Raw genomic sequence first — 17,900 nt, 5'->3', positions numbered from 1 at the left:
GTGACAGTGGCAGCTGACGGGGTTTTTGTGCTGTCAACAGTAGGAAATCAAAACAACGTTATGGTGGTTTATTTATTGTTTATTAGGGAAGTATTTTAAGACGATTTATTTACTGTCATTTAGCATTTGCTTAAGATAATTTGTATAAATTTATGTGATGCCTTATACGTTATTTGATTATACGCACTTTCTCGGTTCTCGTCACTTTTGAGGTTAGGTAGCTGTCGTTGTCAGCTGTGACGTTTTAAAGCTTTATTTATTTATTTTTGTATTCTATTCGGTTTAACATAATTCGTACGTATAAACACCAGTAAAGCGCTTTAGCTATTTAAATAGGTGGATGATTGAGTTTTAAACCGCTTTAAACTACGGTGTAAGCACCTGTCACCACTCAACCGAATTGACTCCCAGTGCTACCAACACAAATGTGCCTAAATGCTTTAAGAAAATTAAAAAAAACAGATGTTTTACGGTTACATGTTAGTTTTCGTTAAATCATTTTGTTATCACGTATTAAACTAGTCAACTAGTCAGCTCAACCAATTTTTTTTTAATTCCTAGGTTGGCAATGGTGAACAGCTGTTTAATCTTAAGGTGGACTTTCTCAAGCCTCTCATGTAAACACTAGCCAAACTGAATTATCTTTAAACCGGTTTAGCCGCTAAAACGGTTTAATTGCCCGTATAAACTTGGTAAATGTTTAAATAATAATTGTAACATTGAAGTGGATTTAAGATGACGCATTATATAATATTTAAAATTTACGAAATTTAGTTGGCAGCGTTGAAAAAGTCACTATACAGTACGTCACCCAATCTAGCGTTTTCCCAAGTGACTTTTTCATTAAAAAAAAATTATGCTCTTAATACTAATTTTGTTATAAATATATCGATTGGGGTTATTTTAGCTTAAAAGATAAACTACCTTTTTATTTGTTTTTGGTCTAGTTAATTAAAGAAAATTAAAAAGACTCTAATTTGATTACCTGCACTTTGACAGTTCTCGTCACTTTTGAGGTTAGGTAGCTGTCACTGTTAATCGTGACCGGTGACGTTTCGAAGCTTTATTTGTTTTTGTTTATTTATTTTAGTATTCATTAATGTTACTTGTATTAGATTTTTTTATTATTTTCGAGAATGTTTCAAAAATTGTTACATTTAGGCGGATTTGCAGCTAAAAGTCGAAAAGTCACAAAATTACACGGAGATGCGCCATCTGGCCTTACCAGGAATTCGTGAAAGATGTTTGAATTTAAATTACAATACAAGAGGAATTCCTATTAAAAAAAAAACAGGTTTGGCTTATTTAATCGTTCTCCCCATTAAATGATGATGATCTCACACCTTGTAAAAACCAAGATGAGCATCGCATAAAAACCGGTAAAGGTGTGACCTTTACCGGTTGATCCGAACATTGTTCATTAATCATTATTGCATTTGATTCCTTCTTAAATGCATATACAGGATGATAATAAAACTTACTACCTAAGCGGCCTAATACTGAGCGCATGTCTAGAACAATTCCAGGGGCCTTATTTACTCTGGAGGTACTAATAACTATGGGATAAATAGTGGCCACCCTATATAATTATTATGTATAAATTAGCATTTTCACACACTATAAACTCCATATTTACGTACGAGGTTTAAAATAGTTCAAGATCATCTTCTGGTGTTGCTTTTGGGTGGTTTCTTAAGACTTTCACTTTCAGTCTCGCACTTACGATCCGAGTCGAATATCCTCGATTAATCATATTTTAAAATCGAAGCACGTCGTCGTAGCTTATACAATTTAAATTTCTATTTTTAATTTGAAATTTGTCGAGTAAATATGCTGTCACGGGTGCTTCTTATTAGTACTGTCCTGTCGATATCTTTTGCTGGAATAATTCCAGTGGAAGAAGAGTACAGTACCCCACCAGCACCGCCTAAGCCCTACGCGTTCGGTTATGCCGCGGGGAGGTTTCCGGGACACATCGACAGGACCCATTCTGAAGTTAGCGATGGATCTGGGGTAGTACAAGGTATGATTAGTTGTTATTTGAAAATATAAAATGGCGTCATTATGACCGTTTTTTCACTCTGTCAAATTTTATTGAAAATAGGCGAAGAACTATTATGTAAAAAGAACCCTGACATCCTTCATAGAATTCTACCTGCAAGGAATTTATTTGGAAATATTTGTCTATTTGTCAGTATGTCGATGGTTGTAAGGCGCATGCTCCATTGGAGAACGGCATCGACGTTCTGAAACGTAGATAAGAAATTCGATTTTTTTGGGACAGTTGGGGCAGAGGGGAAACTAATTTCTTCAACTACCTGTTAGAAGAAAAATAACAAAAAACTTAATTTCGTATTTCTTCCAGGCAGTTGATAACATCTTCCTTTTAACAAACAAGTGCCTTGAAAAAATTAAATCAAACAATTGAAATACACTGCTCAATAGAAAAAAAATATGAAAAAAAAGTTTTATACACTGCTTTAAAAAATCATTAAAGCAGCTAAAAAGTAACTTTTTTCTTATAATATTTTGCTATTTATACACTGCTTAACAAACAAAAATTGGAAATCTTAGGCATTTTAAGTTATCACTCCAAACAGTAGTTTTTTTTGTAAAATATTCCTAACTACCTGGAAAAAAATAAATCAAACAATTGAAATACACTGCTCGACTGAAAAACAGATCCCATGTAATTGTTAGACAGTTAAAGTGATTTTTATTCTTAAAACAACTTCTTAACTGCATGATAAACATGAACTTGACCTATACTGCTCCAAAAAAAATTTGAAAAAAAAGTTGTATACACTGCTTAAAAAAAACCATTTAATTCCCAAGCAGTTAAAAGTAATTTTTTTCTTAAATATTAGGCCATTTACATATATACTGCTTAAAAAAATTGAATTCTTAGGCAGTTGATGTTATCATTTTAAACATCAATTTTTCTGTTAAATGTTCTCAACTGCATAAAAAAAATATATTACACTGCTCAAAAAAAACTTTTTCTTTTATTATACACTGTTTTATTTTTATTATACACACACAAGTTTTGTTATACACTGCTCAACAAAAAATCATTAAATTCTAAGGCAGTTAAGAATAGCTTTTTCTTAAAAGTTTTGCTCTTTAACTGAATTGCACAGAAATAATGAATTTGACATACACTGCCCGAAAAAAATCCCATTTCCTTATTAGGCAATTGAAATGCACTTTTTGTAAAAAAAATATCTCAACTACAAGGAAAATAAGAACTGAAAATACACTGCTCAAAGGAAATCACTTTTTTAAAAAAGTTTAATTATACACTGCTTCATAGAAAAAATATTTGAACTTTTAGGCAGTTAATGTTATCATTTCAACAGTAATTTTTTTTTTAAAGTTCTCATTTTCAAGGAAAACGTGAACTTAAAATACACTGCTCAAAAAAATATGTCTTCTTTTTAAAAAATTATGTGCCGGAAAAATGTTTTATACACTGCTTAACAGAAAGAACATGAAACTCCCGAGCAGTTAAGAAGTAATTTTTTCTTAAATATTTTGTCATTCATACACTGCTTAACAAAAAATCATTAAATCTGCAAGTGATTAAAGTAATTTTTTTCTTAAAAATTCTGTTTATACACTGCTTAACAAAGAAAAAAAAATTTTAGGTAGTTGATGTTATTTTTTTTTTAAATGTAGTAATTTTTTTGTAAAACGTTCTCACCTGCTTGGGAAAAATTAAAATCGATTAATTGAAATACACTGCTCAGTGGAAAAAAACCCCATGTAGTTTTTAGGCAGTTAAAGTGATTTTTTTTTGTAAAAAACTTCTGAACTATATAGAAAACTTTAATTAAATTACACTACTCAAAAAACATCACTTTTATAAAAAAAGATCTATTATACACTGCTCAAAAATTTTGCCATTTATATACTGTTCAAAAAAAAAATGCTTAGGCAGTTGATGTTATTTTTCCAACCAGTAATTCTTTTGTAAAAAGTTCTCAACTGATTGGAAGAGAATAATGATAAATACACTGCTCGAAAAAAAATCCCATTTACTTTTTAGGCAGTTGAAGTAATCTTTTTGTAAAAAAAAGATCTCAACTACAAGGAAAATATGAACTGAAAATACACTGCTCAAAAAAAAAGACTTTTCTGAAAAAATTTTATTATACACTGCTTAACAAAAAAATCATTCATTGTAAAATGAATATTGTAAAATTTAAATATTGTATAATTTATACACTGCTCATGGAAAAAATAAAATCGATGAATATACTGCTCGACACTAAAACAAATACGAATTTTTTGTGAAAAAAACTTCTGAACTTCATAGGAAACTAGAAATTGAATTACACTGCTTAAAAGAAAAAAAAATTTTCTGATCTAAATTAGTTTTTTATATACTGCTCAACAAAAAAAGTTTTTTTTTGTTGATTCATACATACTCATAGTATCATTCCAAACAGTAATTTTTGTGAACTCAAAATACACTGCTCAAAAAAAATATGTCTTCTTTCGAAAAAATTACGTGTCAGAAAAAAGTTCTATACACTGCTTAACAGAAAAAATATTAAATACTCGAGCAGTTAAGAAGTAATTATTTTCTTAAATATTTTGTAATTTATACACTGCTTAACAAAAATCATTAAATTTGCGAGTGATTAAACAGTAATTTTTTTTTTCAATTTATTCTGTTTATACACTGCTTAACAAAGAAAAAAAAACTTTAGGTAGTTGATGTTATTTTTTTTTAATGTAGTAATTTTTTTGTAAAACGTTCTCAACTGCCTGGAAAAAATAAAATCGTTTATTGAAATACACTGCTCAATTGAAAAAAATTCCATCTAGTTTTTAGGCAGTTAAAGTGCTTTTTTGTAAAAAAACTTCTGAACTACATAGAAAACTTGAATTAAATTACACTGTTAAGAAAATCACTTTAATAAAAAAATATATATTATACACTGCTCGAAAAAAAAATCAATAAATTTTCAAGGTGTTTTTTTCTTAAAAATTTTGTCATTTGTACACTGCTTAACAAAAAAAATTTTTTAGGTAGTTGATGTTATTTTTTTAAAATGTAGTAATTTGTTTGTAAAAAAAGTTCTTAACTGCCTGGAACAGAACAATAATAAATACACTGCTCGAAAAAAAAATCAATTTCTGTGGCAGTTGAAGTGATTTTTTTTTGTTATGCATGGAAAACAAGAACTTAAATTACACTGCTCTAAAAAACACCTTTTTTGGAAAAAAAACTATACAGGGCTTAACAAAACCAATAAATTCCGATATTATTATTTTGATTAAATTTGGTACATTTTGACGGGCGTCCTCTGTTTTTTCAAATGACAGCTGTCAAAATTATCCTGTAAAATCTTATCGTGGTTGCCATAGACGAAATCACTACAACACCATCGACGTTCTGACATATAGACAGTCAATAAACTTTAATTTCAGGCTCATATTCGTACGTAGACCCGAGCTTCCAAATCCGTAAAGTCGATTACGTGGCCGACCAATACGGTTTCCATCCAGTATTGAATAAGAACGTGCCCGATCTACCGAGCGACACGCCGGCAGTGGCGGCGGCAAAGGAGCGCCACCTGGTGCAGTACTCGAGAATCGCGGACGCTCACCAACACGCGCCACAAGTAAGATTTTTGTAATTAATTAAATAACGTCACTAGATTAATTGAAATATTCTCCGATAGGTGGCGACCCTGCCTGTGGAAACCCGAGCGGTGCAGTACGCGAAAAACAAACATTTCGATTTATTTGAAAAAATTGCGGAGGAACACGCGAGGATCGCCGCCGAGCGGGAGGCTCAACATCCCAACTCGTTGGAGCATTAACTAACATAATATTAAATATCGTTAAAATAGAAAACTGTTAAAAATTAATTTATTAATTATTTTTAGTCACAATTCCTGGGCCTAAAGTGGCACTCTAGGGGATGCATGGTCCTCATGGTGATGCAAGATTTCAGTTGCAGGTCTCGCACCGATTTATACGGCGAGGACATTTCGTAGTTTCGTACCACGTTGGCTGCGCAGGTTTTCATTAACATTATCGAATAAGTTTTACCTGAAAAATACAAAATAAATGCCTTTCTAATTTTAGTACGTCGATGGTTCAGGGTTTTAAAAAAAAAAGTTTTTTTGGAGAGGTTCGATTTTTTTTTTTAAATTTCACAAAAGGTCCATGTTTCAAAAACCAATAGAAATTAGGTTCTAAAAATTTCTGCACATATTCTAAGGATAATTTAATTATATATCTATTTTGACATTTTGTAAAAAATTAGGAGAGTTTTGAGAATAAACATTTTTTAGAAGAATTTTAACGAAGTGTGCATATCTCAAAAACCAATCAAAAATATATAACTTAATTTTTTTTACATATATCCCAGCAACTGTACACCTCTTTTAGCGTTTTCAAAAAAGTACAGGATTTTGAGAAAAAAATTATTTTTGGAGAGGTCAATTTTTTTTTTTCAAAATTTCTCAAAATTCATATCTCAAAAACGAGTAGACATAAAGTTTTGCAAATTTCTGCACATATTCCAAAGGGATCAATTTGACTAGACCTATATTTCAGTGTTTTGTAAAAAATCAAGAGTTTTGAGAAAAAAAAAAAACTTTTGGAGGAATCGATTTTTTATTTTGGAAAATTTACAAAATGTCCCTAACTGAAAAACCAGTGAAAATTTTTTTTTAATTTCTATACAAATTGCTGGAATAATTTAACTTCACACCTATTTTTCAAAAAAACAGCAAAATTTTGAGAAAAAAATTTTTTAGATTTTTTTCTCAAATTTTCTCGAAGTATGCATATCTCAAAAACAAATCAAAAATAAATACCTGAAATTTTTTACACATATTCCAGAACAATTTAACTGCTCACCTCTTTTGTACAGAATTTTGCAAAAAAAATTTTTTTTTGAAGAGTCGATTTTGTTCAAAGTTTCAAAAAATGCAAAATTTTGAAAATTTCTATACATATTCTTGAAAGAATTTGACTGGACACCTATTTAAACGTTTTTTAAGAGTGTACAAAATTTTTTTTTCAAAATATTTCAAAAAATTTAAAATACCTATAACTCCAAAAAGCAGTATAAATCAAATTCTGAAAATTTTTACACACATTCCTCGACTAATTTGACTAGACCTCATGGTATTAGAAGATAGTGATACTGAAATTACTGATTATGAAACCTCTCAGCAGGGACACGCATTTGAGACTTTAGAATCAGAAATAGCTTCCCTAGTTCGGCCTGTGCCTTCCTCAGCTAGTTCTTCTTTTTCGAGTACATCTAAAGCATCACAGGGTACAATTTCTTCGTATATTGATAACATGTCCTCTCAAGAAAACAACAAGATTGATGAAATACTGGCAAGGGCTATTTACGTCTCAGGAGCCCCATTAGATATTAGTATGGTTAGATGTATTCAAAACAATGAGATGCGCATATAAACCGCCTTCTCGTTACCAGTTGTTAAATTCACTACTCGAATCCGAGTACACTAGAGTACAAGCTGCAGTTTCTTCAAAAATTAGTGAAGCACCTATCTTAAGCTTACAAATGGATGGTTGGTCAAATTGTAGAAAGGACTCTATATCCAATTTTGTTATTAATACACCTCTTCCGGTATTTTATAAATCAATCCATACCGAAGATAACAGACATTTAGCTACATTTTTGGCCTCAGAAATTGGAAAAGTATTGGAATAATTGGGAGCTTCAAATTTTTTGGCTATTGTCACTGACAACGGAGCTAACATAAAAAAGGCTCGTGAAATAGTTAGCAGCAAGTACAATTACATAACTACGAGGGCGGGTTAATAAGTCCGTGACTTTTTGGATAAAAGACAGGTTTTTATAAAAAAGTTATTTTATTTTTCAACATAGTCTCCTTTGAGTTCTATATACTTAGTCCAACGTTTCTCCAATTTTTTTATCCCTTCGCAAAAATATGATTTGTCGAGGTCATTAAAATAGGCATTTGTTTGAAAGATGATTTCGTCGTTGGAGTCAAATCTCTTTCCGCCGAGCCATTTCTTTAAGTTTGGGAATAGGAAATAGTCACTGGGGGCTAAATCTGGAGAATAGGGCGAATGAGGAAGTAATTCGTAACCTAATTCATGGATTTTTGCCATGGAAACTGCACATGTGTGGACCCTTGCATTGTCCTGGTGGAAAAAAATATTATTTTGGCCAAATGTGGTCTTTTTTCTTTCAGTTCCTCATTGAATCTATCCAATAAGTTGGTATAATATTCTCCATTGATTGTTTTCCCCTTTTGAAGATAGTCAATGTGGATTATACCGCGTGCATCCCAAAAAACGGTCGCCATGACTTTATTGGCTGACAAACCCACCTTTGCCTTCTTGGGCGCCGATTCACCCCGAGAAATCCACTGTTTTGACTGCTGTTTGGTCTCCGGCGTGTTGTGGTGGATCCACGTTCGCAAAATTCGTCCATATTGCGGTTGAATAACGCCAAACACTCCTGGGAAATTGTCACACGGTTGCGTTTGTGGTCGATTGTGAGCAAACGCGGGACCCATCTTGCGGAAAGCTTTCTCATAATCAAATGATCATTCAAAATTGAAACTACTGAACCATGTGAGATGCCTATGGCTTCCACAATCTCTCTCACTTTCAATCTCCGATCGGCTAAAACCATATCGTAAATTTTTTCGATTGTTTTGGATGTAGAGACTTCGACTGGGCGTCCAGAACGTTCGGCATCTTCCGTGCTTGTACGGCCACATCGAAATTCAGTAAACCACTTCTTTACCATGGAAATGGATGGTGCAGAGTCCCCATAGTAGTTTCCTAATGTTTTTACAGTTTTGAATTACAAAAACCTTAGTATTAGTTAAAAAGCTGTTTTTTTAAATAAATTACCAATATTACCGTAATATTACCGATTTTTAAATTACCGGTAATTTTACGTCTATATTCCTGCTATACTTTAACTCGATACCTATTTGAGTGTTTTTCAAAAAAATGACACGGTTTTGAGAAAAAAAATATTTTTCAATTTTTTTTCTTAAAATTTCATAAAATGCTCATATATTAAATGTAGAAATATTTTAAAAATTTTTACACGTATTCCTAAGATAAGTTATCTACCTAATATGAGGTTTTCAAAAAAATTCACAGAATTTTGAAACAAAAAACATTTTTTGAAAAGTCGATTTTCTTCAAAAATGTCAAAAAATGCCCATATTTCAATAAACAGTTGAAATAAAATTTCGAAAATTTCCATACATATTTCCGACATAATTTGACTGGACGCATATTTTAACGTTTTTTATAAAATGTACAAGATTTTGAAAAAAAGAATTTTTTTGGAAATGTCTTTTTTATTTCCAAAAATTTCACAAAATACCTATAACTCAAAAACCAGTAGAAATAAAATTCTGAAAATCTATTAACATATTCCTGAAATAATTTGACGAGATACATATCAGCGTTTTTCAAAAAATTGACAGATTTTCGAGAAAAAACAATTTTTGAAGGAAATCGATTTTTTTCTCAAAAATTTCACAAAAAGACCATATTGCAAAAAAACAGTTGAAACAAAATTTCGAAAACTTCTACAGTTTTTTTCCTGGTGAAATTAAACAGAATCGAGCGTTTTTCAAAAAAAAAATCACAAGGTTTTGAGAGAACAATTATTTTTTGAAAAGGTCGATTTTATCTTTCCAAAATTTCATAAAATACCCATAAACCAAAAACCGGTGAAAAAAAAATTATGAAAATTTCCTTACATATTTTTAAAATAATTTAACAAGACACCAGTAGTATGATTAAAAAAGAGTCATAAAAATATACCAGGTGTTCTATTTAAAAAATCAAGGGTGTTGACACTTTTCTATATAAGCGGCGACGCTGCAGTGTTGACAATTTATTGTCAGTTACCATGACTACCAAATTAAAAAAAAAATGTTACATTACGTTTTCCATATACGACTAACCATACCATCACCCTGTATAAAAATCATGGGCAGCAAATGTTTCGTGCATTTAACTAATAAATGCAAAGCGCAGTGCAGTGCAGCTTATTTTCGTTTTTTCTGTATTAATTAGAGATGTTTTTATTTAGAATTAATTAATATTGTTTTTGAAATGTTTTACTCATGCGATTTAATATCTTTAATTGTATCTGGACAGTTTGTAATTGCTTTCATCTCCTTTTTTTTGCTATTTATACATTTACTTGCTTAGACTGTTGTTACATTGACTATATTGCAAAAAATAAACGGTACCTATGCAGTTTCTAGGTCCTCCTGAAAACGGTATAAAAGTATAGGGATCCCTCTGGGCCACTTTTTCAGGTAAAAACCGATCGGGATCATACTTAAGAGGGTCCGGCCAATATTTCTCGCTCCTATGCAAGTCGAACGTGCTGATAATTATGTTGGAGCCTTTGGGTATAATTTTACCACCTAAAAACCAATTTTTTTTCCAATAAATCATTATTCAAGAGTTCCATTGCTTGTACCTAAATCCGTATCGGCTGTGGCACGCCTTCCCAAAAACGGGACCACCGGTAAGATGCGCATCGCCTCGAAAATGGCCCTTTCGGTGTATTTTAGATTAGGTAAGTCCTCAAAATAGATGGGTCTCTCTTTACCTACCACTGATATCACTTCTTCGTACACCTTTCTCTGTAATATCAATGTTTAGTTACAATCGAGAAGAAAGTGAAAGGCAATGAAGTGATTTTTACCTGGACGTCCGGATGCATCCCAAGCATGGTGAAGAAGTAAGCCAAAGTGTATCCAGACGTGTCTGTGGCCTAAAAAACCAATTATAATCAAAATAATTATTAGGGGAAATTGGAAAAGTTACCGCAGTAGTAAACAGAAACATTTCCTGGCTTATTTGCTTATCAGTAAACTTATCCCCAGCGGCTAGCATGGAATCCAGCAGCGGTAGGGCTGAACTGCAAATCACTATATAAAACGGACAATACGTTTAAACAATCATTATTTTAAAATATCGTAGTAGGCATTAATTGAGGAGTTCGCGTGCATAACCGGATATATTCACTTTCATAAAATTTTCAGGAAACACGCAGTGTACTTATATTTAAAAATAGTAATATTTTAAGAAAATAGCTTTAATTAAGCGGGGTTGACCAATTTATTAACATAAAAAGAAACAAAAAAAAATAACAATTCGTCATTATTAGCAATAAAAGTTTGTATATATCTGTTTTTGCACAGAAATAAGACATAGCAAGCAAAAATATAATATTCATTTCTCTTTAAACAAACTGGATTAAGTTAATTAATTTAACAAAAGTGATAAAAAGAAAATTATAGATGTATTGCATTTTCTTCATGTAGGTAATCGCATAGCTCATTTTCTTCTTGGGTTTCAAAATTTACCAAAGTATTCACATTTGCTCCGAGTTTTTTTATCACAAAAAATCTTCCCCAAAATGCTCCATCAAATGATTTAAACTTTTTTTCTGGTATGAAATTACTTAGTGGTAGCGTTCTAAGCTGTATGTTGTCGTCTGATTTTCCCTTCTTAAGAAGTGATTCCCAAACTGTGTCACCCAATGATGTAAACCAATAAAATTAAGACATTTTTTAACAGTGGTTTTGTTATGTTCATTCTCAATTTTTTTTTGTGAGTGAATTCTTTTGCATTATGAAATTCCCTTTATTTTTTCATGTACCTTTAATAGTTCTTTAACGTTATACATCTGTCAGTGAAGGCCCAGTGTTTTTACTAAACCCACTTCTGAATATATTTCAACGTATTTTTCTTTTGTTGTAATGACTGGATGTCTTATGAACTTAAAAACACTTTAAGAACATTTTGTTTGACTGGTCTTACAGGAGTTAAAAGCACGTGGAATCAGAACTCAACGTCCAAATAACAACTACTAGAATAGATAATAAAAAGTGCAATAGAATACGCACAACTTGTTTTGCCCCAAATGTCAAAGTTTACTTATAAAACGTTAGTTTTAAATGGGATTTATTCGGTTTTGCTTCCCAACTCCTCAATACATGAAGCGAAAATGACATTTAAGAGAGAAATATTTCAATGGTTTAAAAACTGTTTTTATTACTTTCAAGATGGATTTTTATGTTTTGTTTATTGTTGTTTTCGGTGTGAGCTCACATGACGGTAATAAAGTGATAAAACTTATTTAGAAATAATGTAACAAACAATGATTGGTAAAACAGGTATGACTAAAAAACTGAAAATGTAATTAGTATCACTTATGTATATGTTCATTTTCAGTAAAAAATTGTTGTTAACATTCATATTAGAGAAATAGCAGGGCAACATACATCAAAAACTTCTAACCTAAAGGGAATAATGCATCAATTTCATTTCTTTTTATTTGACCCTGTCTTTTTGATTTTCTCTTCAAATTCATGCAGTCCTAGTTCAAAAGGCATATCTAATTCATTATTTTGTGGTTCTATTATGCAAAATTGAACATGCTGTTATATGAGGTGAGTAAAATAGTTATTAAGTGTTCCCTTATTGCTGTGTCACTCGGTATATTTTACGACCCAGTCTAGTCTTTGGACATCTAAAAACTTGAGAGATCTAAATCTTTTTTTTCAAAAAGAGCAAAACCTCTTTTAATCGTGCTCCTAACTCCTGACAATTTGTAATTGTAATTCCATATTTCCTGTAAGGCGTTAACACAAAGGTAAGGCAAGGATATGCCTTATCAATATGTGTGTTTCCAGGAAACATACCATCTGGGTTGTCCATAATTTTTGTACAAAGATCACTTTTTTTAAAAACTCTTGAAAACCTGGCTCTCCTGGTATTTTAAAATTTAATTTAGTTTGAGATACAGTTTAGGTCCTAAATTAGGAAAAAATTGTGATGGTCATGATCATACAAACCTCGTCCCAAAGGCAAGTTTTTCTTAATATATCATACGTAAATGACATGGCAAGTTTAAAGATCACAGGTAAATTTACTCAATTTGCAGATGTTGCAACAGTGCTGTGGCATGTTATTAATGCTGCAAATCTAAATGAAAGAATAAATAGGGACATTGTTGTGATAAAAAAATGGCGTGACTGTAATAAATTAACGCTAAATATTGCCAAAACCAGTATTATAAATTTTAAATGCAGTTTAAGTACAAGTGCTTTAAAAAATTGGGAATAGGCATAGACAATAAATTAAAATTTGAAAGCCATATTAGGCTACTAAGCAATAAACTAGCATCAAATTGTTATGCTCTTAACGTGGAGTCCCAGGAAGTTGAGTTTAGGGTTGCCAAAAATACTTATTTTGCATTAATTGAATCAAATTTCAGGTATGGATTATGTTTCTGGGGTGCATGTTGAAACCAACTTTTCAAAAGTGTCTTTAGGCTGCAAAAAAGGGCTATTAGATACATCTGCAAAATTGGAGCGAGGGATTCATTTCACACAAAATCTCACACAGCTGTATACAATCAAGTTTGAATTTTAATATTGTAATTTGTTTATTTGTATTACATGTTAAATCTAGTTTTATTCCATTCTTACTATATTATGGTTTGTTCATTTTTTTGTTTTTTTTCTTACAGCTTTCTTATGACAATGAAGCTTATATGGATTGATTGAATTAATTTGGGTATAATTGATTTACCTGGACTATCGGCGAATATTTTCCGTTTGTCTTTTATGGCCTAAAAGTTAATTTAACTTAAAATGCATCAAATACTTTGATGACCTTCACTTACTTGCAACACAAACTTGATCGCTTGCCTGATACATTTTACGACCCTTCTGCCCTCGCTTGATAACACCCATAAGATCATTGGATAATAAAAATACGTGATCAGTCTTTTACCGCCAAGAGCCTGGATCCTATAAACTTATTATTAAGTTTCTTGCAAAACCAATTAATAAATGACTTACTCCCCAACGCATTCCACTAAATTACATTTAGGATTCACTTGTAAATCGTAATCAAAACCGATGATGCTCTCTGCAAACGACAACTGGATAGTTAATGAAATTCTTGCTATAGTGCAAAACTTACCGCAAAAACTGTCAAAAGTGTACGTTTCGAAAATTTCAAAAGTGTCTCTCTTATGGGCGTCCCTCAGGACCGTATCGACAAGAATTTGGCTTTTTTTGTAAAAGAATTGCACGAAAGTGTTCAGGACCGGCTGACTGAAACTCCTCGCGTGGTACTTTCGGTTTTTCTTCCACAAGTCGACTGGGGCCAATAGTAGCGACTGGTTAAATGCCAACTCCAGGTTTCCGTAAATCGTCGCTTTATCAAAAGTGTTGGGATGGTTCAGGATGATTTTTATCTCGGCTGCGTCCGCTGTTATATAGTGGTAATCGTGTCCCAGCCACATGTTACACGGCAAACCGAATTTATCGATTATGCCCTGTATGGCATGGAAAATATCTGAAAAATTGACGTTATTGAGTCATTTTAATAATAAAAAAAAAATTGTTACGTTAACGTAACGCAATAAACGGTTTCTAGACATTTAATATCATATCAAGGACAACGTATGTCTCACAGTTAGTTTTCTATTAATACCGTCGCAATTTCCATAATCTCATAATAATTAAAGCAAAAAAATGGATTTACTTTATGATAAATTCGCTTATTATTTATTATTCATTTATGGGCGTATTTTGTAATTATTAAGAAAAATGTTTTTATATAATAAGTGGGTCTTGATTTTTAGTAATCGTTGGTCCTCTCGTTTAAGGTTAATCACTATAGCGGCTAGACAACCCGCAATGCAACCCTGTGTTTATAACAAAGAGACCAACGAGGGTCTAAAACTATTGACTGCAGTTTTTAAGAGAATTTTTGAAGAAAACTTAATTTCTCTTTGATCATTTTAATGTCCAGAGATTTTTCTATAAATTATACTGAGTCTTGGTTTTAAGCAATCGTTGGTCACACGTATTAAGTGTAAGGCCATATGTCAGGTAGGGAACCCACAACACAAAAAGCGACCAACGAGGGTTTAAATTTATTGACTGCCCCGGACATATTTAAGTTTTTATAATAATTATTCAAATTAAACTAATTTTTTCTATATTTAATTAGTTCCATAATAACATGCAAAAGAATTTTTTTAAACATTTTTAGTCTTCGTTGGTCACATTATTTAGAGCCAGCGTTAGGCCCGGTAGGCAACCCTCACTACATCTCTGTATTTATAGAACAGAGACCAACGAGGGTTTAAAACTAGAATATTTATATTAAAAAATAATATGCAATAATAAATTTAAAAAAAAAAATAATTTAAAAACAAAAATTTAGTCCTTGTTGGTCATATTATTTTTGGCTAGCTCTAGGCCCGGTAGATAACCCTCACTACATCTCTGTATTTATAGAACAGAGACCAACGAGGGTTAAAAATTATTGACTGCCTCGGATTAATTAAAAATATTCGATAAAAGCATGAACGTTCTAGATAAGATGCCATGACTAGCAAAACTACTCTTCAGATTTCTTGGAAAATTTTCCAATTAAAAATGGGTCTTGGTTTTTGGCAATCGTTGGTCAAACGTATTAAGGTCGTATCAAGTAGGTCAATAGGCAACCCGCCATACTTCGGCAGCAGTCTTCAAAAAAGACTAATGAGGGTCCAAAATTTTTTACTGCCACGGAATTATATAATTTATTAATTAAGTTTTATAAATAATTATTAAAGTTAAATAAATAATTGAAAAAAAAATGTTTAGTCTTCGTTGGTCACATTATTTTTGGCTAACGATAAAACCATAAACGTCCTAGATAAGATGTAACTAGTAAACTACTCTTCAGATTTCTTTTACAAACCTTTCCAGACTTTTTTTCAATAAAATATAGGTCTTGGTTTTTAGCAATCGTTGGTCCTATATTTTAAGCATTGAAAGTCATGTCAATAGGCAACCCGCAACTCTTCTGCAGCCATCTTGAGACCAACGAGGGTCCAACATTTTTGACTGCCTCGAAGTGATTCAATTTATTAATTAAGTAATAATTATTGACAATTAATTCTAATAATCTACATTCATGAGTAAAAATATTAATAATACTAATATACATTTAAAAAATTTTCGGCCCTGTATATGCAACTCGCAATACATCTATGCGTTTATGAAAGAGACCAACGAAGGTGCAAAATAATTGACTTGTTTTGACTATTTTAAGAAAATTCAGTGAAACCATAAACGTCTTAGAACGTAGCGGGTTTTTTAATAAATTCCATGACCATGAAAATAATATCCCACTTCTTAAAAAAACTTTCCAGAGGTTTTTCCATAAAAAATGGGTCTCGGTTTTTAGTATTCGTTGGTTATATGTTCTAAGTGTCACGCCATATTGGGTAGACAACCCGCAAAACTTCTGTATAGTCTTGAAGAGAGACCAACGAGGGTCCAAAATTATTGACTGCCTCGGCATAATTTTATTAAAAACGTCTTAAATAAGCCACAACCAGTAAGCTACTACGCCAGATTCTTAAAAAAAACCTTTTCTTATAAAAAATGGGTCTTGGGTTTTAATAATCGTTGGTGATATTAACTAGGCGACCCGCCACACATCTGTAATCAGTCCTAAAAAGGGACCAACGAGGGTCCAACATTTTTGACCGCCTGGGAGTTATTAGATTTATTATATTAATCCAGTTATATTGTATATTAATTATTAATGTTAAATTCTAGTAACCTAGGTTAATTTATACAAATATTAATAGTCGTAAAATTTTTAGTCATCGTTGGTCATATTATTTAGGCTCGGTTAGGCAGCTCTTCAGCATTCTTGTTTTTATAGAAAAAGGACTGGCGAGGGTGCCAACTTGGGACCTACTATTATTATTTATTTAATTTATTTTAATGATTTTAACAAAATTAATATTTACCCTAGTCATTAACTTTGACCCTATGCAAACACGCCATATTTAATTAATGAGGGGACAAACGATTAACGGTACAAGTTTGGAAAAAAACACGAACTAATTCTACTCACTTTTTCCAATAATGTGATATCCGTTGCCGATAACTGGATAAAAGCGGTACCCGCCGTGGTTCCTGGCAAACTGGAATATTCGCCTTTTTTCGAACAAGGATTTCACAATAAACGCCACGACCAACAAACTTCCGCCCCAGACGATCGTTGATAACGTCAACATACCGTCGCTTGCATTATGCATTTTTTTTGGGTTAATTGCAGAAAAAAAACTGTCAATTCAAATGTTCGAGTAACACTGAACAGGCGAGAAGGAAAATTCGCTTTGCGTTCGTTTGATCTTGAAATCTGTTCTTTTTTCTTTGGCAGATATATATTTTATTAATTGCAACTGTTATGCAATTCAGTGGCGTAGTATAACCACCCGCTACAAAAGTTAAATTATTAATTTATTTATTTATTTATTACAAGTTCAGGTTGCGAACAGTACACAAGTGCCAAAAAAGCATCCACTGTGTATATATAACAAACTTATGATAGGTTTACCAAACATTGTCTTAAATTTACATGTTACGTGTGTAATACGATACAATCAAAAAGAAAAGGGAAATTTAGATGAATACACTAATGAGATTAAATAGAGCGTAAACTGTTACAAGTTCTGAATTAAATAAACAAAAATAAAATTATTCTATCTTTTTTAAAAAGTAGGTTTTTAATTGGCGTTTGTAGGATCCTATCGTCGTTCCAAAAATATCCGAATTCAGAAAATTGTTGTTAAAATTAAAAACATTTTGAATTCTAGAAAGTGGAGAGTTCTGTCCTACGTTGGTTCGATAAAAATCGGCTGCAAACAAGTCTCGGTTTCTTGCATTTTGCCTTGGTATCCGTATATTAATGTGAGATAGAAGATAATGTAAATCGACGTGACAATTTACTATTTTATAAAGCGTAAAAAGACCTGTGATATTTCTTCTGTATTCAAGAGTTAAAAATTTAAA

At 31.7% G+C, this 17,900-nt stretch overlaps 2 protein-coding genes across 2 annotated transcripts; one reads left to right on the top strand and one right to left on the bottom strand.

Moving 5' to 3' along the window:
- The first annotated feature begins 1,136 nt into the window (after positions 1-1,136).
- On the top strand, positions 1,137-5,882 carry LOC126742689 (cuticle protein 6-like). Its single transcript, XM_050449456.1, has 3 exons — positions 1,137-2,023; positions 5,440-5,633; positions 5,694-5,882. Exons 1-3 carry the CDS (start codon positions 1,831-1,833, stop codon positions 5,832-5,834), a joined length of 528 nt encoding a protein of 175 aa, XP_050305413.1. The 5' UTR covers positions 1,137-1,830; the 3' UTR covers positions 5,835-5,882.
- LOC126742686 (cytochrome P450 4C1-like) lies at positions 5,867-17,246 on the bottom strand. The gene is made up of 10 exons (XM_050449449.1): positions 16,960-17,246; positions 14,014-14,391; positions 13,890-13,959; positions 13,712-13,838; positions 13,618-13,657; positions 10,843-10,946; positions 10,721-10,789; positions 10,493-10,658; positions 10,257-10,436; positions 5,867-6,066 (listed from the first exon to the last, which is right to left on the bottom strand). Exons 1-10 carry the CDS (start codon positions 17,141-17,143, stop codon positions 5,897-5,899), a joined length of 1,488 nt encoding a protein of 495 aa, XP_050305406.1. The 5' UTR covers positions 17,144-17,246; the 3' UTR covers positions 5,867-5,896.
- Between the last annotated feature and the right edge of the window lie 654 nt (positions 17,247-17,900).

This window comes from Anthonomus grandis, chromosome 12, assembly GCF_022605725.1.
Source record: "Anthonomus grandis grandis chromosome 12, icAntGran1.3, whole genome shotgun sequence".
Taxonomy (NCBI): domain Eukaryota; kingdom Metazoa; phylum Arthropoda; class Insecta; order Coleoptera; family Curculionidae; genus Anthonomus; species Anthonomus grandis.
The sequence above is the reverse complement of the archived record's forward strand: the minus strand, read 5'-3'. Positions and strand labels throughout refer to the sequence as shown.

Excerpts from the sequence above, each read along its gene's own strand:
- LOC126742689 (XM_050449456.1), top strand. The coding sequence starts at position 1,831 with ATGCTGTCACGGGTGCTTCTTATTAGTACTGTCCTGTCGATATCTTTT. Across the intron at positions 2,024-5,439 it reads TGGATCTGGGGTAGTACAAG|GCTCATATTCGTACGTAGAC; the intron begins GTATGATTAGTT and ends CTTTAATTTCAG. Across the intron at positions 5,634-5,693 it reads CTCACCAACACGCGCCACAA|GTGGCGACCCTGCCTGTGGA; the intron begins GTAAGATTTTTG and ends ATTCTCCGATAG.
- LOC126742686 (XM_050449449.1), bottom strand. The coding sequence starts at position 17,143 with ATGCATAATGCAAGCGACGGTATGTTGACGTTATCAACGATCGTCTGG. Across the intron at positions 14,392-16,959 it reads ATATCACATTATTGGAAAAA|ATATTTTCCATGCCATACAG; the intron begins GTGAGTAGAATT and ends TCAATTTTTCAG. Across the intron at positions 10,659-10,720 it reads GGATGCATCCGGACGTCCAG|AGAAAGGTGTACGAAGAAGT; the intron begins GTAAAAATCACT and ends TTGATATTACAG.